This window comes from Misgurnus anguillicaudatus, unplaced genomic scaffold (genome assembly GCF_027580225.2).
Source record: "Misgurnus anguillicaudatus unplaced genomic scaffold, ASM2758022v2 HiC_scaffold_29, whole genome shotgun sequence".
Taxonomy (NCBI): Eukaryota; Metazoa; Chordata; class Actinopteri; order Cypriniformes; family Cobitidae; genus Misgurnus; species Misgurnus anguillicaudatus.
The window spans coordinates 3,708,872-3,730,753 of record NW_027395279.1 but is presented as its reverse complement, the minus strand read 5'-3'; the positions used below and the strand labels follow the sequence as shown (position 1 = coordinate 3,730,753).

Here is a 21,882-nt window from a genome sequence, read left to right as displayed (position 1 = left end):
TAATGAATGGGAGAGTTAAAGTCATGTCAAAGATATGCTCATATTTTATTATTTCACATTGTGTTTGTCTTTTGGACAATGTTTGGTTTGTGTCCATGCAGCACATTTGTTTTAGGATCATTTTAATCCATTATATAAATTTGGTTAAAGTGCATTCTGCTTAATAATTTGGAGCAGCATATTTTGCATATTTTTCAAAGTTTTAAAGTATCTTTTTACATATTTATTTCATTTAAATATAGAATAACATCCACACTATCATATAACTGTTGAGGGGAAAATAAAATGTGTAGATCTGATGGTGAATATCTCTCACTTTAAGTTTTATAAATCATCATCAAGAACAAATTAGTTTACTGAAAGCTACCAGAAAAGCCAGGTAACCAAAAGTGTAAACTTACTTGCTAACATGAGAATGACAATTCCTTTGAAAACAGCTTGAGGCGCACTGGAGAATTTACATTTATGTCAGACAGGAATTGGGACATTTATTGCAAAATTGGGACATTTATTGCAAAATTGACCATTTCGTTTTGTGGCAGCGCAGGACGAGAATTTTAAATTCTTGTTGTATTTTTTTTTTATAAAAAACCAGGGGGCCCCCTATGTGCTTTATAGGGGGTCAATGATTAGAGAATCAAAAGGCCACCCTAGCCCCCCCCCCCCCCCTCAATTCATACACACATAGCAGCTGTTTGAAATACACCCCCAATTTGAATGAGAGAAACACTTTGAACAAAGTGAGCGATAACAAGGATGCTTTTAATAAATCTGCTTCTCACTCTAGACGCAGAAGTGAACAAACATCTTTTAAGAAAACTGAAGTGAAAATTGCAAACACTGCATTTATTGAGCAACAGCTCTATATGTTTAATTATAAATCAAAGTTTCTCATCACATTCCCCATTTGTTAATTTCCATCCCACCCAAACACATCTCTGACTCTTGAGTATTCTGAGTATTTAAAGCAGCTTTGCTTCTGGTGTCTCTGTTCTACACAAGACCAACATCAAACCATGTTTGTTTTGTTTCTGTTCACCTGTGTTGTGCTGGGAGCATTCAGTGCTCAGGCAAAAGTGGTCACAAGCTTCGACGAGTGTATAGAGTTTTTCTACAACGGCACAGAACCAAGTGGAATGGATCAGAATGCCAAGAGAATCTGTCAGAAGTATAATAGTTCTGCTGTTTTTTATTTTGCTACACTGTACTACTCAGTTCCTCACAGGATTCCTCTCTACAGTGCCTACACATTTGATTCTAAATGTTTAAACTCCACTGGAAGGACAACAATCTGGCACATTGAGCCACAGGTAATATGAACTAAAGACAAAATACATTCATTAGCAGTTAAAGCTTTGCATTTTACAGTAAAATTAACTTGGTTTTCATTGCATATATTTAAAATGACATTCTATGGTACTTTGTCAAACATTTTATACAGTAATTGTACAATAAACATGCAATGCATTGTAGACAGTAAGAACATAATCATTTTCCACTATTACATTTAGAAAATCAGTTTTTTTACTCAAAGCAAAACATCAAAACACCCATCTAACAAACACAGTATTTCTTTTGCAGATTTCCAATTCTTCATCCCAAACTGACTATATGGTCCTTGAGAAAGACATTGATGTCAGGACTGCTAAAGGTATTAAACGATTTCAAGCCATGAGCAGCCATTACACTGACACTGGATATGACCGTGGACACCTGAACCCCAACTGCTTTGGCCGTGAGGCAACGTTTACACTGACAAATGTGGTACCCATGGACGCTTGTTTCAACCGTTTATACTGGAAGAGTTGGGAGATAAAACTGAAGAGTTTCCTAAAAACAAGAATTAGGAATGATGGAAATTTGGCAACAGTCTACATTGTCACTGGTGCGGTACCTGATAGGAATGTACGAATACCACAAAGGGAAATCTCTGAAGACCCTGAAAACGTGACGGTGCCCTCTCATATCTGGACAGCGGTCTGTTATATACACTTAAATGATGAGAAGAAATCTTTCTCCTTTGGCTATATAGGGAAAAACCAACCAGTACAGTCTGACATAAACATAATGAGTATCTCAGACCTAAATGCCCAGCTTAGTAAACTCTATAGTAATGTCTCAGGATCAGATCAGTCAATTAGAGTTTTTGCTGATGATTGTTTTGGTGACAATAATAAGTTAAGCGTGGTTTATAATTCATTTGAGAAATTAATTCATCTGCCTGTGAACATGGGAATCCAAATGAACACAGACATACAAAACACATATAATGCTGTGAAAAGAAAAGTCAACAATGACAATGTCAACAATGACAATGGCACCCCTGAGAGGAGATCCAAGATACAGAAGTTGGCAGTACAATTAGGCTTTGACAGCATGAACACATACTATACTGAAGTAGAAGATCTAAAGATCTCTGATGGAAGTGCTTGTCTAATAACTTCTGCTAAACCACAGACACCTGTGAATGGTGAGCTCAGAAAGAGAGATGTTTCAGAGGTGTCAGATGCTGTTGAATGCCTAATGGTTCCAGAGAAGCAGATGACTGCAGCAGACGGATCAAAGTGTTCAAGCATCACTAACTCTGATGACAGCTGTGATTGTGATGCAGGAGGTACAACAAAACCTTGCTGTTCCTCTCCCTGCCTGTACCGGGACAAACTCAATTCCTACAGATGTTACTCAGGCCAGAAGCTGATAGAGTGCTCACCCCGGTACTCACTCATCACGGCTAAAGGAAAGAAGTGCTTGGATGATCACCCCTGCGCCACATACGGAAAGGACTACTACTGGTGCAAGACCAATTCTGGCTGGGACTACTGCAGCCCTCCACTGAGGCAAAGTAAGGCCAAAAATGGGAAGTACTGCCGCAACAACCACGCTTGTGCCAAATATGGTTCAAATTATAGGTGGTGCTACACGGATGATAAAAACAATGACAAATGCTGTATTTCAGAAGACTGCTACTCAACCGTGACTGAGAAAAGATGCCGGCAAGATCACCCCTGTGGATACCATGATGGAACAAAGTACCTGTGGTGCTACACAGATTATAAAAACAACTATGAATATTGTTGCACAGAGTGTGATGATAATGGGAACATTTTATAAAGAAAGTTCAACTAACCTTAATAGTTAAATATTGAACTCTGAGTTGATTTACCCTGAGATTGGAAACTCTAAGGTTTCAGAACAGCTGATCTGGGTACGTTCAAGCAACTCTGAGTAAATTGATGCACAACCACTATAAAAATCATCATCTACAGGATCCTCTATAAAAGGACATGATTCTACACCCAATAATATAAAATTGGCTTTACGTTTCATTTTAATGTTTTAAATTTTGAGTTAAAATTTTAGTGTAGTAAATATATAAATTGTATGTTGAGATGACTTCAACTGCAAATTTTATTATGACTTAATAACAGCTCAAATTGTTTTACAGTGTACATAATAAAAGTGTGGCCAATGAATGAATGTACTGAGTAAACTAATTCTCAAACTAATTCTAAAACTTCACAAATTATCCTGGAAACAATAAAAACAGGCTTGACTTAATACCCCGCTGTCTTGGGGTAAAACCTATAAACCCTTAAGTTTCCTTTATTTCAGAGTTAACATACTCATGTGCTTATGAAATTAATCGTTCATTGCAATTGCTAAGCAAAAAAAATCTGCTAATTCTTTGTACTAAAGGATCCTACCTTAGATCCTCACGTGCAGAATGTTTTTATTATTGTGTGGGGGTTTTTTTGTTGTTGTTTATTCCTAATCATTTATTTACATAATCATTTTATAATCATTAGTTATCCATATAATTGTTTATTTGATTATTCAATATTATTTTTATCATCATCAATTTCGTTATTGCTCAGTCTTATAGTTGTCTCACATTTGTGAAGTTTCATGAGCTGCCCTGTCTGTGTGTAAACAGAGATAGATAAAGAGAATGTTTAGGGAAGCTGAAGGTTTGTGGGATGTTCTTATTAAGCATTTTGGTATAACAGAGCATGTTGGACATGGGTTGAACGAGGTTTGAACATTGAGACATATGCAATTGAAGCTGTCCATCAATAAAACTTTGTTCTATTTTATCATCTTAACCTTCGTCTCACGCCTCTGTTTATGCTCTTCAGCAACAATTGATCAACCTTGTCTTAATTGACAGATGCCTGTTAAACAAGTAAACTTATATTTTCTGACGTGATCTGGCGTCCGGGGCTGGATCGTTTTTTATTTTGTCTATGGTGTGGAGACCTGATCTAACAGTACACTTTGTTTTTGTAGACTAACATAAACACACATCTACACAAACGTTTGAAGAAAAACTGTGATTTTAATAAAGTATAGTTAGTTAGGTATGGTTAAGTATATAATCATATCACGTATAATGGTAATAATAACAATCAATAATAATCAGATGAATCGTATTGATTTTATTGTATTAAGTGAAATAATAGTGTCAGTTTAATGCCTTATTGTTTGATTGTCTTCTAGTTAGTACATTTTCCTGTTGGGTCACCTTCTGGTCCCTTACTTTTTATATAACCCCTGCATGATATGATACAAATATTTTTTCTTGACCATCTGGTTTTATTTCCCTCTCTGTCCATATGACCTGGTTTGACTTGTTTTCAATTTTTCTGTTGGTGCAGAGTAATCAGTTTGAGTTCCTCTTGTATAAATAAATCTTTGTCAGCATAAATACTTTATTGATTGAACTCCACTTTTTTGTCTTTGTCGTTTTTGGGCCATGTGTCGACTCGAATTTAATTATTTAAAATATACTTTTGCTTAACAACATTTGGCAAACAGTTTGAACTGTTGTTAAGCCAAAGTATGTTAATTTAAGTTCACTTTTCAAGCTAGTATTCAACCTCAGGATGCCCAAAGCGCCTCTAGATATCCTGCTTTCAATAGTAATTAAACATTTAAGTGAGGTGTACCTTTTTCTCTTTTCCCCCCCTCTCATTCTGACTGAAACATCAAAGCACACATAATGCATCTCAGACAGCATGCAGTCCCAATTACACTGTTGTGGTGTCAGCAAATTAATAAAAAAATAAAGACATATTTTAAGTAATCATTGATTATGATAAAGAAGAGTAATGGACCAGGTTTACCCACCAGATATGGGTCGGTATACATCAGGAATGATTCCAATGACCGCCACACTTTTGCTTTTACATGTGCAAAAACAAAAAACACGTGCTCATATGTGACCACACACGTGCATGTAATTTAGCACATATGAAAATTAATGTGGGAAAACATTTTAAAATCACATGTGACACATGAAAAACAACTTTCTGCTTTGGCTTTGAAGCTATAAATTATTACTTTCTTTTTGTCCTTTTATGCTGTGAGAAAACCGGCGATGTCACCGCTGCTGGTCCTCTGTGGGTCAACCTATAATGGACATCATGCCACAATCTGCCCAGGCCAGGCCAAAGTTTACAGGTAGCCAGTAGTGTTTTCCATATACAACAAATTTCTACCATAAAGGTTGTACCACCAAACATTGATAAACAAGTGAAGAATCATGTCAGAAAGTTTGTGCATTGTGCAGTGGTCTGTGTTAACAGATTTTGAATGTCTCTCTAGGTTTTCCTCAACTTTTCATCTGGTTTTGCTATTCGACTACAGTCAATGTCCACCACTCAAGTCTCTCTATAATCTCTATTAATTTAAACGTGACAGCAGACAGGTGTTTGACAATGTTAACAGAAGCACAAAATCAGATGTTGAGCTTATCGGCTTATGTGCTTGTTTCATGTTCCTATAGGTTACTGGACATCTTCTGTCCTGTGAGGTCATTTCAGTCTATGGACTCTGGTCAAGAGCTGGGATGCTGGTAATTTTAGATTTAATGAATCTTGGTTCATTTCATCAAATGTTTTGAGTTTGAAGAAACATCAGTCAGATGTGATGAGTGACATGCATGTTACTTGTTGACTTCTTCAGATAAGAGCATGATGCTCAGTAGTCTAGTGGTTTAACTAGTGTAAGGTGCACCATGTTTAATGTATTTTAAATCAAATCATTTTTTTATTTAAGCATTCAGGAGTTAATTTCAGTGTCCATTTAAACTTTAAATATAATTGCAACAACAGTCACCTGATGCCTATGCATTCATAAGAAACACTGAATGCTCAGATTTGGCACTTTCTATATTAATAAACTTCTTTTATATTTTTCAGTCATTATTTGTTAGTTCAAATCAATCGGATCTGCCAAGATGTAATTCCCAGGAATAAACTTGGGCACTTTGAATAAACTCTTTCAGGGATCTCTCCTGTTGGCCACTAGATGGCGCAATAAGACAAATTTATTTAAGTTTATCTGTCTGTAAAATTGATCTCATTCGAGAGTTTGAATCAAGACCGGGTTATTGTTTTTTAGTTTCTTCTTTTGACTTTATCAATGTAATAACATAAAATGTATGTAGTTTAGTAATAATTCAAAGAGTTTAACTCCTTCCCCGCCATTGACGAGATATCTCGTCAATCAAGAGAAAATAAAATGTATGTAGTTTAGTAATAATTCAAAGGGGCGGTTTCCCGGACAGGGATTAGACTAGTCCTAGACTTAAACACTTTTAGGAGCTCTCCAAACTGAAAACAACTTGCACTGACATATCTTCAAATACATCAGTGCCCTTTGTTTTACCTCAAAATGCACACAGGTAATGTTTTTACTAGTACAGCATGTTTGTTAAAACTAGTTATATTTCCTAATTAAACTAAGGCCTAGTCTTGGATTAAGCTAATCCTGGTCCGGGAAACTGCCCCAAAGAGTTTAATGTAGAACTAACTTAAAATAATTAAATCTAGCAAAATAATGCAGTTTGCATCTTGAATGCTGCAAGGAAACAAGTTTATATTCATTTTTAAACAACACAATAATAATGTTTTTTTTACACAATTTAGGATAAATTCAAAGTAAACATTTGATGGAATGACCCTGATCTTTAATCACATCACGTGTCTTGGCATACTCTCAATCTCTCTTGAGTTTTTTATGTTTATTTCAACACACATTGGATTGAAAAAGTTTAAAGTTTACTTTAAGTGCTTTAACTGTAAAACAAAAACCTTGTTTATATGAATAATCAGAACAAATGTAACCAATAGAAATTGTTTTTACAGCTGATCTATGTTGTAATGGCGCCCTCATGTGGTTTGGTTGTGAGCTGCAGACAGAAATGCTTGATTTGACAACCCTTACGAAAAAGAAGTATACTTCAAGTTCATTTTATTAAGTATACTTAAGTAATGTTGGAGTATAGTTTTAAGTATACTTTATGTAGTAAGTGTACTAACATTTATGTTCTAGTAGTATACTTGTAAGTGTACTGCTTGAATACCGCTTGGGACTAAATTGGCCCACTTTTAGTACATAAAAGTATACTTCTAAGTGTACTATAAGTGTAAGAGTAGTCAACTTTAAGTGTACAACTAGTGCACAATTAGTTCTTCATTTGTACTGCAAGTAAACTCATGAGTATACTAGTAGTTTTCTAGACTTATACTTCAAGTGTACATGCAAATGTTCTGTTAGTGTACTCTTAGTAAACTAGTGGTTACTAATTTTGTGCTGCAGGTATACTTCCAAGTGTTCTTTTAATTTATTTTTAGTTAACTAGTAGTTTACTAGTCATATACTTCAAGTGTACATGCAAGTGTTCTGTTAGTGTACTCTTAGTAAACTAGTAGGTTACTAATTTTGTGCTGCAGGTATACTTCCAAGTGTTCTTTTAATATACTTTTAGTTATCTAGTAGTTTAGTAGTCATATACTGAAAGTGTACATGCAAGTGTTCTGTTAGTGTACTCTTAGTAAATTAGTAGGTTACTAATTTTGTGCTGCAGGTATACCTCCTAGTGTTCTTTTAATATACTTTTAGTTATCTAGTAGTTTACTAGTCATATACTTCAAGTGTACATGCAAGTGTTCTGTTAGTGTACTCTTAGTAAACTAGTAGGTTACTTATTGTATACTGCTTGTGTAACAAAGCACTTTGACACTGAGGATCCATCAGGCAAAGTCAAACAACAACAAACACACCAATGTAGGGCAGGCAAATCTCGTAGACATGAAACAGGCAAAAGGGTCAGAGCAGTCAACAAACATACTCATAAAACAGATAAAGATCAATAAATACAGATCGGTATGCAGGCAGGCAAACCGCTCAGCAATGACAGCCAGTACAAATCAAGATTTGCACTGACTGAATGTTTCCAGAGAGTTTATATAGGCTGTCCAATGAGCTTCAGGTGGCAGAGTAATCAGTCCAGGTATGAGGGATTATGGGAAATGGAGTCCAGAATGAAAGTTAATTTTCAGGGGATTCAGCCATATATATAGATACATATACAACCTCAAATCAGAAAAAGTTGGGACACTGTAGAAATTTTGAATAAAAAAGGAATGGAATAATTTATAAATCTCATAAACTTATATTTTATTCACAATAGAATATAGATAACATATCAAATGTTGAAAGTGAGACATTTTGAAATGTCATGCCAAATATTGGCTCAATTTGGATTTTATGAGAGCTACACATTCCAAAAAAGTTGGGACAGGTAGCAATAAGAGGCCGGAAAAGTTAGCTGTACATATAAGGAACAGCTGGAGGAGGACCAATGTTTAGGAATAGGAATGTTGTCCCATTCTTGCCTAATACAGGCTTCTAGTTGCTCCACTGTCTTAGGTCTTCTTTGTCGCATCTTCCTCTTTATGATGCACCAAATATTTTCTATGGGTGAAAGATCTGGACTGCAGGCTGGCCATTTCAGTATTCAGATCCTTCTTCTACGCAGTCTTGATGTTGTAATTGATGCAGTATGTGGTCTGGCATTGTCATGTTGGAAAATGCAAGGTCTTCCCTGAAAGAGACAACGTCTGAATGGGAGCATATGTGGTTATAGAACTTGGATAAACCTTTCAGCATTGATGGTGCCTTTCCAGATGTGTAAGCTGCCCATACCACACACACTCATGCAACCCCAAACCATCAGAGATGCAGGCTTCTGAACTGAGCGCTAATAACAACTTGGGTTGTCCTTGTCCTCTTTAGTCCGGATGAAATGGCGTCCCAGTTTTCCAAAAAGAACTTCAAATTTTGATTCGTTGGACCACAGAACAGTTTTCCACTTTGCCAAAGTCCATTTTAAATGAGCCTTGCCCAGGGAAAATGCCTGTGCTTCTGCATCATGTATAGATATGGTTTCTTTTTTTAACCTATAGCGTTTTAGCTGGCAACAGCGAATGGCACAGTGGATTGTGTCCACTGACAATGTTTTCTGGAGCCCATGTTATGATTTCCATTACAGTAGCATTCCTGTATGTGATGCAGTGCCGTCCCGAAGATCCAAAATGATCCAATATTTGGCATTTTTTTATTTATTAATTTTGTTTGATTAGCTCACTGATAGCATACGAAAGACTTAGCTTCAAATTGAAAGTACAATTAAAAGGTATATGTCAAGTATAAAAATTAATACACAGGAACATTGTATTGTACTTTAAGTGCAATGTATATATATTTATAGTATGATGTTAAGTTCACTTAAAGTAGTAAACTACTAGTTAACTAAAAGTATAGTAAAAGAATACTTGCAAGTATACCTGCAGCACACAATTAGTAACTTACTAGTTTACTAAGAGTACACTAACAGAACACTTGCATGTACACTTTCAGTATGACTAGTACACTACTAGTTAACTAAAAGTATAGTAAACGAATACTTGCAAGTATACCTGCAGCACACAATAAGTAACTTACTAGTTTACTAAGAGTTCACTAACAGAACAATTGTATGTACACTTGAAGTATGACTAGTACACTACTAGTTAACTAAAAGTATAGTAAAAGAATACTTGCAAGTATACCTGCAGCACACAATTAGTAACTTACTAGTTTAATAAGAGTACACTAACAGAACAATTGCATGTTCACTTTCAGTATGAGTACTAGTTAACTAAAAGTATAGTAAAAGAATACTTGCAAGTATACCTGCAGCACTAAATTAATAACCTACTAGTTTACTAACACTAAAGATAATATACATTTGTACACTACATATACTTTCAAAATGTACTTAAAATATACTGTTTCTAAAGGATGCTAAATAATGTATTTTATAAATATGCTGTTAGTGCATTATTATAATGATAACTTTAACAGATAAAGTGTACCTAAAGTAAACTTTAAAATAAGTTCAAATTATTATACTTTAAAAATTGCACAGAATTTATCTCCAAGTATATTTTTTTAAGTATACTTTTAGAAAATATACTAAATAATAATTATTTTGAAATATGTTAAAAGTTTAATTGTAAGCAAATATGTTGTAAGCATAGTACTTTCAATATATTCAAATATGGTACATTTCTTTCTAAGTATATTTGTAACGTACTATTGCAAAGTTAAATATACTTGAAATACAATAAAGTATATGTATTTTTCACCAGGGCTATTCATATGGCTTTTTGCAGCTTTCTTGATGTACTTTCGTTGTTGCATTTTTACTTTATAATTTTAAGTATATGTCAGTAAACAAGTATAGGCCAAATATACTTAGACATTTCAGTCAGTATAGGTCAAGTATACTTTAGTACAATTTAAGTGTATTTCTGAGAAGTACCTAAAGAACATTTTAGAGAAGTACATAAAAAGTAAACTGAAAGTATACTTTCTTATTTTAAGTTTAAAAGAAGAATACTTATAGCACACTTCAATAAACTTCTTTTTCGTAAGGGAAAGCTTGATGATGATGTGCCATGACCTTTTTATGTAAGTTTCAGTGAACAAGTAGCAGCTAGCTTTGAATGCAGGGGCTGACTGGGACCAAAAAGATTTTTTCACCCAAAGCGGCCCACCACACCCTTCTCACAATACACCACACTGATCCAACATAAATGTCATTTATATTTTTTAGGAAATCAAAATTATAATTTTACCTATCTGCCAATGACATCTTACCAACAATGACATAAAACAAGGTTAAACCTGAGGCTTTAGGTTTTGTATTTTTTCAGATCTGAGGGCATGGGCGTCGGAAGCAAATGAAAAGTGGATGGATCCCCATGTGGGCGGAGGCTAAACCCTCCTAATAGAATATTTTTCTATAAATGCCCCAAATATAGGTTTCCAAACAAATGGAAGGGACAAGCAGAGATGTGTACAATCTTTATTTACTATCAGAAAATATAAAAAATATAATTCAACCCAAAAACAATTTTTGGGGAAAAATACACAATTTATAAAAACAACAACAACATTCTCACACACACACACACACACACACACACACACACACACACACACACACACACACACACACACACACACACACACACACACACACACACACACACACACACACACACTTAATGTCATACAATAGTTACTTGTAAAATCGAATCTCGGACCAATATCAATATCCCATTGGATAAATTAGCATTTGGGGAGGAGAAATGAAAGAAAAAAATAAGAATTCAAATAAATTAAATCTAACCTCAGTTCACACCCTCATGCAATTGTATAACCAAAATCACAATCCACACAATAACCAAACCAAATTATAAAGTAAAAATAAAAATAAATCCTCCTGAACCCAGCAACCAAATACCCTTTATAAGTGGACTGATAATAGATAAGAGCATTGCTAATAACCGCTCACAGTACTCGACACGATTGACAAGCAACCCACAAGCAAACAAAAATGAAATAAAAAGACAAAATACAAATACAGTTTGGCAGTATGTCACAAGTCGGGGCTGGCCACTAATGTAAACAAGCCACGCCCCTTCTTAGTTTCCACTTCGAGGAGGTCCCAAAGCCAACCCAATGACCAAACAACACAAGTACAGGTAAGTATAAAAATATAATTTTATTTAAGTTATTTAAAAATCAAAATTATAATTTTACCTATCTGCCAATGACATCTTACATCCCTGCAAGTAAGCCTACGATGGCCCTGTATGGGCATAGCCTAAGGGCCCCGCGCAGGTTTGCTCACTGGCGAAACGTTGGCCCCTTAGCGCTGGCCCTGCATGGGCAGCCCTCACTTAGCCCCCAGGAAGTCCTCATACAGCAAAATACCCAGAGTTAAATAAACACTGCTGGATGTATATATTGTCCCATCTTACAGAGTGTTAAAAAGTAACAATGAAGCAGAATTAAAAGCTCTGTTATTCTCTCTCTCACCATCTCTGTCTGAAATCTAAAATTGCATTTTACATCTTACTTGTAGAGTCATTTTCTTACTTAAGGTTGAGATTTTGTTTCATTTAAAGTCACCACTATTGTGATCAGTGTTTGATTTAGTTAAACTTGACTCTTACATTATTCAATTGTTTGATTGCTATAACTTTGTGTGTTTAAGACATGTTTGTTATGGCAGAGTGCAACCGTTTGGTGGTGGTCAGTTCAGTAAATAAAGTCTAAACATCATCATATGAAAACGTATGTATTAATTTATTGTTTACACACTTATCAGAAGCATCTTTCTCTGACAATAATGTGATACTACAGTATGAGATCCAGCTCTATCATAGCAGTTTGTCATTCTGAAGAATTTTGAAACACTGACACTCAAAATTAACCGGTGTGTAAAGTAGACACACTAATATCAAGAATCAGATTATGAATCACAATGATGGTGACAATAAAATGAAAGGCTCAATGCTGCAATGCATTCTGGGTATCAACAAATTACAAATCTCATCCAGGACTCCCAGAATGCACCGCAGCATGAATAAATAATTACCTTTTTTTAACTATTTTCTTTGTCACCATTGTTGAGATTCATACTCTGATTCTTGATGTCTGTGCATCTACATTATGTAGTGGTTAATGTTTATGTGCAAACTATCAAAACCCTTCAGAATGATAAACTGCTATGAGAGTTCTGGACCTTACACTGTAGTATTTCATTATTAACAGAAAAGGATGCTTCTGATGAGGGGGGAAAACTATATTAATGAATCTGTTCATTAAATGATTATGTTAGACAATGGCTGTTTCTCAATATGCGTTCTTCAGCGATCTTGCGTCCTCGTGTCCTCGCTCTACGTCATCATTAACGGTCGAAGTTCATTCCAATTCTCAAGAACGCAAGGACAGAGGACGCATGAAAATACCCGGATGTGTTCTTGATATCGAGGATGCATCGAGTGCAGCCTTGCTGAAATCGCTTTACGCCCCAGAAGTCATTGCGGCTAAACTTCCGAGTTCGTTCTTCCCAGGTCGCCTGGCAAGACCGATCTCCACGAGGACGCAAGTCCGTTCTTTGCGTTCTTGGAATTGAGAAACAGCCAATGTTTATGTATCAACCATCAATATTCAATTACTATTGCCTATTCTTTGCTATAACAAGTGTCTTAAACATTGTAGCAGACACCTCTAAATATTTTCTTTATTTTGTATTTAATTTGTTTAAATAATAATTTGACATATTTTGAGTGTTTGGAGCTATATGATAATGTTCCGGTTTGGTATAAGGTGGGACTCTTATTTTGAAAAGCGGCAGCATCCATTGCAGACACGGTTGTGAAAAGTATATCTGCACTACGGTTCATCAGCTCCTTAAGTTTTATATTTTGTTAGCACCCCCCTAAAGGGCATAAGGTGTGTATGTTTATATATCTAAACTGTTAATTTAAGTAAATGCTGTTATATTTTTCACGATGATACAGTTAAAGTATTAATGAATATAAAGGCTGATACGCATTTTCTACTTGTTTGTTAGCTCTTACGGTGATCTGTTGGAGTTATCAAGGCTCAATAAACTTCATTAAGACCATCAGTAAAGTTTTGACCGTTATTAGGATGGGGTCCGCTACAGTAAGAGCTTCACCCTCGCTGTTTCTGACGCCGCTGCACGTGCTTCAAAAAAGACGACGGTAAATGGAACGCAGCCACGCGGAATCGGCGTAATGGTTAACGGAGTTTAAAAGGCATGAAAAAGTGAGCTCATTATGGAAATGGACACGGAAAAACAACGGCCTAAAGGCACATCTCAAACAGAAACGGAAGGTAAAGGAGAGAATGATGCAGAAGGAGTTGTTAAAGGTAAAGATAAAAATGAATCTGAGCAACAAAGTGAAGTGCAAGATAGTGCAGAGCTCCCTCGACGTTCAGAACGTCATCATGTTCCCACAGAAAAAATACTTGCATATAGAAAGGAGGAATGCAGTAAGAAAGAGAAAAGATTAATCAATATGTATGAAGAATGGAAATTACAAGCACGCAAAGCAAGACATGACTTAAAATCAGACATTTCAGAAAAACAGTTAGCAGAAATTGTAGACTCTCTGGAGGATAAAATGAACTGCATCATGAAAATCTTTAGTGAAATAAGGGAGCATATTACACCTGCTGCTGATTTAAGACGTAAAATTGATGCATGTGAGGCTGTTACTAAAGATATCATGAAAGTTATTTTGGAAAGATTGGCAACAGTTGATGGTGAGTTTGATGAAGACAGAGAAAGAGGCCGTCTTCGTGAACTTTTAGCACATAGTTATGCTCGTTCTGTATATGGCTCAACTGCTTCAAAAGGTATCAGCAGCCATTCTGGATCATCTTGTACAACAGACAAACGAGCAGATGCTGTAGCAGAGCTGGTTGCTAAGGAGACTGAATATAAAATAATGCAACTTGAAAGGCAACAAAAGGAAAAAATAAGATGTCTAGAAGAGCAACTAAGGATTGAGGAGGAAACTCATAGGTTTGAAATAGAAAGATTAAGGATGGAAAAGGATTTAAAGGTTGCTCGTGCCAAAGTAAATTCATATGATGATGAAGTAAAACAAGAGATAAATAGTCAGTCAATCCTGAATGAACATGAAAGTCAGAGAAACTTAGGCTACTCTCTTCAGTGACACATCAACAAGAGAATGTTGTACAATCAGCACATCTTAGTGAAGTGACTCAACTTGCACAAGCAGTTCAGGACAGCATAGCAATCAATAGACTTCCTATACCTGAGCCTACAGTGTTTAATGGAGACCCAATTCAGTTTGTGGAATGGAAATCCTCATTTATGTCACTCATAGACAAAAAAGGCATCTCCACAGCTGATAAACTCTATTATTTGAAAAAATATGTGAGTGGACCAGCACACAAATATCTAGAGGGCACTTTCTATCGAAGTGATGAGGCAGCTTACAAAGAAGCGTGGAACAAACTAAACCAGAGATTCGGCCAGCCTTTTATAATTCAAAGAGCTTTTAGGGAAAAGCTGTCGACGTGGCCTAAAATACGATCTAAAGATGCAGAAGGATTAAGGACATTTTCAGATTTCCTAAATGCCTGTCTTCATGCTGTACCTCATGTCAAAGGCCTGGAAATATTAAACGACTGCGAGGAAAACCAAAAGCTGGTACAAAAACTTCCTGACTGGATAGCATCCAGGTGGAACCGTCAGGTTACAGTTTCCCTCATGGAAGGTAAAGATTTTCCAAGCTTTAAAGATTTTGCTGAGTTTATGTCTACTGAAGCAGAAATTGTATGTAATCCCCTCACTTCTCTGCATGCTCTTCATTCACGTGAACTGCCTTCTGAAAAGGTAATGTCAAAGGAAACGAGAAGAAATAAAGCAGTTGTTTTCCATACTCAGTCCTCTGTAAATAATGACAAAACTCTCACAGCTAAAGGACAGTCAAGAGCTACATGCATGTTGTGTCATGATGATAATCATCAGCTTTGCAAATGTCCAAAATTCATGGAGATGTCTCTGAAAGACAGAAGGGTCTATGTCAAAGACAATAAACTGTGTTACGGCTGTATAAAACCAGGACATAGTGCAAAGGAGTGTCGTCGTCGTCACACATGTGATGTATGTAAATTACGACATCCCACATGTCTTCATGATTACAATTATGTGACTAATGCAAACAGAGAAAGATCACTGCCCATGGTGAGAGATGTGTATGCACAGGAAAGAGAAACTACTAATGCCATGTCACTTAATGTCACAAGTGAGGATCAATCAATCACTACTTCAATGATTGTACCAGTATGGGTGTCATCTTGTAAAAATCCATCTAAAGAACAACTTGTATATGCTTTGTTAGACACTCAAAGTGACACCAGTTTTATTGATGAAGCAGTGAGTAATGAGTTACAAGTGGATACTCACCCAGTAAAACTCAAGCTTACCACTATGCTGGGAGACAATATGGTCATAAAAAGCAAGAGAGTATCAGATCTTCGTGTGAGAGGATACAATTCTTCAGTGCATATCGATCTTCCTCCTACATACACGAAAGAGTGCATTCCTATAAATCGTGACCACATACCGACACAGGAAACGGCAAAGAACTGGAATCATTTAAAGCCAATCACAAACGAACTACCACCTCTTTTCAGTTGTGAAGTGGGCTTGCTTATTGGCTATAACTGTCCTAGAGTACTAGCTCCTAGGAAAGTCATACTGGGTAAAGATGATGAGCCTTACGCCATTCTAACTGACATAGGATGGAGTATTATAGGCTGCTCCACACCAGGATTTCGTGAATCCACAATCAGTCTTTGTCACAGAATAACCACGAAGGAGATGCCAACTTTGACGCCTTTAGAGGCAATTCAAGTTCTTGAATCAGATTTTAAGGATGTCGCCACGGATAACGCAACAGTTTCACAAGAAGACATTATGTTTCTAGATAAACTCAGGGAAGGCATAAACAAAAACGCTCAAGGACATTATGAAATGCCCCTTCCATTTAAACAAAGACCATTCTTACCTGACAACAGAGAGCTTGCCATTGTCAGACTCAATCATTTGAGCAGAAAATTCTCTAAGGAGGAGAAATACAAGTCAGACTACATTACTTACATGAATGACATCATTGAAAGAGGTGATGTAGAAATTGTGAATGAGGATGGAATTAATGGGGAAAAATGGTATATACCCCATCATGGCATCTACCACCCAAAAAAGCCAGACAAATTACGTGTCGTGTTTGATTGTTCAGCGAAATATAAAACCACCAGTCTCAATGAACATCTGCTAACGGGACCTGACATGATAAATAACCTCACAGGTGTCCTCCTAAGGTTTAGAAAGCATCCTATCGCTGTAACATGCGATATTGAGAAAATGTTCCATCAATTTCATGTCCCAGAACGTGACCGTGATTATCTGCGCTTCCTATGGTGGACAAATGGCGACACACATTCAATACCTGAAGACTACAGAATGAGAGTACACCTTTTTGGTGCAGTGTCTTCGCCTGGTTGCGCAAACTATGGCCTAAGACATATAGCTAATGAGTACAGTCTTTCACACCCACTGGGTGCACAATTCATCACCAGAGATTTTTATGTTGATGATGGAGTGACAAGTGTAGAGACGGTGGAAAAGGCCATTCAGTTAACAAAAGAAGCACAGGAGTTGTGTGCTAAAGGTGGTCTTCGACTACACAAGTTTATATCGAATGACAGCACCGTTCTGCAAAGTATACCAGCATCAGAATGTGCAGTAAGTTTTGCAACAAAGGATCTTACTTTCAATGACATGCCACTGGAAAGAGCATTAGGAATTCACTGGAGCATACAGACGGATAGTTTCAGATTCCATGTTCCACTAAAGGATCAACCTACAACACGTCGTGGCATTCTGTCAACCATTGCCTCCATATACGATCCTTTGGGTTTCGTAGCTCCATATGTTCTTAATGGGAAAAAAATCCTGCAAGAAATGTGCCGCCAGGGTACAGGCTGGGATGACTCGCTTTCTCCTGCACTAAGCCCTCGGTGGGAGAAATGGCAAGATGACTTTGTCAACCTGGAAAGGGTAAACATACCACGATGTTATGTACCTACTGAATTTGGTAAGGTTGTAAAAACAGAAATACACCATTTCTCAGATGCAAGTAACTGTGGCTATGGTCAGTGTTCTTACCTGAGAGTAATGAATGAAAATACAAACATCCATTGTGCTTTTCTCATTGGCAAAGCTCGAGTTGCTCCCACAAAGGTGGTCACAATACCGAGATTGGAATTAACAGCAGCTGTTGTATCGGTCAAAATGAGTGACATTCTCAGAGAAGAGCTTGACCTCTCCAATGTGAACAAGTTCTTTTGGACGGACTCTAAAGTAGTTTTAAGCTACATAAATAATGAAGCTCGACGTTTTCATACGTTCGTAGCCAATAGAGTTCAAAGGATACGACAAAGCACGACTCCTAAACAATGGCTGTATGTTCCTTCGAATGACAACCCGGCAGACAATGCCTCTAGAGGAAGAACTATAAGTGAGCTGCTCTCATCTAACTGGCTCTCTGGTCCACCATTCCTGTGGAAAAAGGAAGTCGTTGCTACAGACGTTGAGCTGGAACTTGCAGTAGGAGATCCAGAAGTCAGGAAAGTCCAATCATTTCAGGTAATAACAACAAAAAGCAAAGATCTTATTGACCATCTTTCCAAGTTCTCATCTTGGTCCAAAGCTGTCAAAGCCATTGCACGCCTTTTGAGACTAAGTAGAAAGGATAAAACAAATTCACCTGCAACTGTGAGTGAACAAGAGGATGCAAAACATTTGATCCTAAAGGGAGTGCAAAAGCAAGTCTATCAGAAGGAGATAGATATTTTGAATCAAGGAAAACAACTCCCAGGCCATAATAAATTACACGACCTTGATGCTTTCATTGACACAGACGATATGGTCAGGGTGGGAGGAAGATTAAGTCATTCATCATGCACTCACTCATTCAAACATCCTTTGATTATTCCCAGAGAACATCACATAACCAAATTAATAATTGCACACAGTCATGAAAGAGTGAAGCACCAAGGCAAGGGATTCACAATCAATGATATCAGGTCTTGTGGTTATTGGATACCTGGAATAAACAGAGCTGTCACTTCATATATCCACAACTGTGTAAAGTGTAGAAGGCTGAGAAAATCTGCTGAAGGTCAAAGGATGAGTGATCTCCCTACAGAGCGTGTGGAACCTTCCTCACCTTTTACGTACTGCGGCATGGATTGCTTTGGTCCTTTTATGACTAAAGAGGGCAGAAAGCAACACAAAAGGTATGGTCTGCTTTTGACTTGTTTTTGTTCAAGAGCTATTCATATTGAGATGTTAGAGGACATGTCTACAGATGCATTCATCAACGCCCTACGATGCTTTATTGCTATTCGAGGCACAGTGAGACAAATCCGATGTGACCAAGGTACCAATTTCATAGGTGCTAAAAACGAACTGAATTCTGCATTACAGGAACTTGACCCTGAAAAACTTAGTGTTTTTCTTGCTGACAAGCAATGTGACTTTATTTTGAATGCTCCCCACTCCAGTCATGCTGGTGGCGTATGGGAGCGCCAAATCAAAACTGTACGCAGTGTTCTAAGTTCAACTGTATCACTTTCATCAGGCAGACTCAGTGATGCTTCATTGCGGACCTTGTTTTATGAGGCTATGGCAGTAGTCAACAGTCGCCCCCTAACTGTGGACAACCTGAATGACCCTAAAAGTCTAGAACCGCTCACGCCTAACCATCTAATCACCATGAAATCCACAACACCTTTACCACCACCAGGAAAATTCACAAGAGAGGATGTATATGGAAGAAAAAGGTGGAGACAGGTACAGTACCTTACGGAGCAATTTTGGAGTAGATGGAAAAAGGAGTATCTACACACTATTGCTACACGACAGTGCTGGCATGCTCCTAAAAGGAATTTTCAAGTTGGTGATGTAGTTATGGACATGGATGAATCTTTGTCAAGAAATCAGTGGAGAATTGGAAGGATCGTGGAGACTGTTTCAAGCCCAGATGGATTGGTTAGGAGAGCCAAATTAATACTTGGTGACAGGAAATTGTCCAAGAAAGGAGAACGGATAAATAAGATATCAATGGTAGAAAGGCCAGCTCAAAAGTTGGTTTTGCTATTGGAAGCCGAGTGAACTGATTCACATATGGACTTCATATTACTTCAAACACACACAAAGGTTAAAGAAACTAATGGAAATTATTCATGTTTAAAGGACATTCATAATTTGGTGGGAGTGTAGCAGACACCTCTAAATATTTTCTTTATTTTGTATTTAATTTGTTTAAATAATAATTTGACATATTTTGAGTGTTTGGAGCTATATGATAATGTTCCGGTTTGGTATAAGGTGGGACTCTTATTTTGAAAAGCGGCAGCATCCATTGCAGACACGGTTGTGAAAAGTATATCTGCACTACGGTTCATCAGCTCCTTAAGTTTTATATTTTGTTAGCACCCCCCTAAAGGGCATAAGGTGTGTATGTTTATATATCTAAACTGTTAATTTAAGTAAATGCTGTTATATTTTTCACGATGATACAGTTAAAGTATTAATGAATATAAAGGCTGATACGCATTTTCTACTTGTTTGTTAGCTCTTACGGTGATCTGTTGGAGTTATCAAGGCTCAATAAACTTCATTAAGACCATCAGTAAAGTTTTGACCGTTATTAGGATGGGGTCCGCTACAAACATACTTAGATATAGCAGTCAGAAAACACTAACAAGCTAATGGTCAAGAGTCAAAGTCCAACTAAAACAACCACTGTTCACAATAATGGTGACTTTAAATGAAACAGCCAACATCTTAACATAAGATAAGAAAATGACTCTACAAGTAAGATGTAAAATGCAATTTTAGGTTTCAGACAGAGATGTTGAGAAAGAGGATAACTGATCTTTTAACTCTGCTTCATTGTTACTTTTTAACACTCTGTAAGATTGGGACAATATATACATCCAGCAGTGTTTATTTAACTCTGGGGATTCATTTAACTCCAGCAGGGCTTCCTGGGGGCTAAGTGAGGGCTGCCCGTGCAGGGCCAGCGCTAAAGGGCCAATGTTTTGCCAATGAGCAAACCTGCGCGGGGCCCTTAGACTAGCCCTAAGTGGGCCCATAAAGGGCCATCGTAGGCTTACTTGCAGGGATGTCATTGTAGGGATGGGAAAGGGGAAGATTAAAACTAAAAGCCTCTGTTCTGCTCTCCAGGTGGGCCGTGACGCATAGAAAAGGGGAGGGGACCAAGGGGCCAAGGGTCCGGGATCCAAGACACTGTGGGGGGAAAGGTGAGCAGGTAAGGCTCTTCCGCCTTGTTTTGTTGATCCCGGGGCGCCCTCCTTTTCTCCTGGAGGCAGAAACACCAAAACAGTTCAATGTTCAAATACTGGGGCTCACACTAATCACTGGTAACCACACAGGTAAGTATCTCCCGGTCGCAGGCTCTGATTCTCTCTCTCTCTCCTGCTGTAGGCTGGTAGCTGTAACACAGGGGGTTAATCTCAACACTGGGGCTCACCCTAGTCACTGGTGACCACACAGGTAGGTATCTCACGGTAACAGGCTCTGGTTCTCTCTCTCTCCTGCTGTAGGCTCGTCCCTGTAACACAGGGGGTTAATCTCAAACACTGGGGCTCACAATTAGGGGTGCAGCTATCGATTCTTTTTGTAATCGATTAATCTAGCACTAAAACGATCGATTAATCAAGTAATCAGATAAAAATGTTGTATGTGTTTTTAAACAACCAAAACAAATAATGCATAACGAAAATGACATGGCTGTAAAATGTTCAAGCATTTGGCTTTTATTTCTAAAAAAACAGAGGTATTTGGCTCAAAAAAATAAGCCTATTTATTTCAATTTTTACCCATTTAGTGTTTATAAGTGCCAGTGCCAACAATAAAACACTTTAATTTATTAATATGCATTGCACAACAGGTTTCATGCTTTAATCTAGCCCTGACATCAAAGTAAATATCTGGTTTATGTTCATTTCTACACTTGCAGCATTTACCAAGAATGAGAAATTTACACAGGTTTTAACATTATTTATTCATGACTAATAATCTACACGCCACTTGGAATTTGA

The 21,882-nt window shown here is 37.2% G+C and overlaps 2 protein-coding genes across 2 annotated transcripts; both read left to right on the top strand.

Annotated features, from left to right (window-relative positions):
- The first annotated feature begins 912 nt into the window (after positions 1-912).
- On the top strand, positions 913-4,720 carry LOC129424060 (uncharacterized). The gene is made up of 2 exons (XM_073865170.1): positions 913-1,310; positions 1,582-4,720. The coding sequence occupies exons 1-2, from the start codon at positions 1,017-1,019 to the stop codon at positions 3,109-3,111; spliced, it is 1,824 nt and encodes a 607-aa protein (XP_073721271.1). The 5' UTR covers positions 913-1,016; the 3' UTR covers positions 3,112-4,720.
- Positions 4,721-15,539: 10,819 nt separating this feature from the next.
- Positions 15,540-20,489, top strand: LOC141362807 (uncharacterized). The gene is made up of 2 exons (XM_073865058.1): positions 15,540-20,269; positions 20,391-20,489. The coding sequence occupies exon 1, from the start codon at positions 15,584-15,586 to the stop codon at positions 19,925-19,927; it is 4,344 nt and encodes a 1,447-aa protein (XP_073721159.1). The 5' UTR covers positions 15,540-15,583; the 3' UTR covers positions 19,928-20,269; positions 20,391-20,489.
- The last annotated feature ends 1,393 nt before the right edge of the window (positions 20,490-21,882 follow it).

Excerpts from the sequence above, each read along its gene's own strand:
- LOC129424060 (XM_073865170.1), top strand. The coding sequence starts at position 1,017 with ATGTTTGTTTTGTTTCTGTTCACCTGTGTTGTGCTGGGAGCATTCAGT. Across the intron at positions 1,311-1,581 it reads TCTGGCACATTGAGCCACAG|ATTTCCAATTCTTCATCCCA; the intron begins GTAATATGAACT and ends TTTCTTTTGCAG.
- LOC141362807 (XM_073865058.1), top strand. The coding sequence starts at position 15,584 with ATGTCAAAGGAAACGAGAAGAAATAAAGCAGTTGTTTTCCATACTCAG.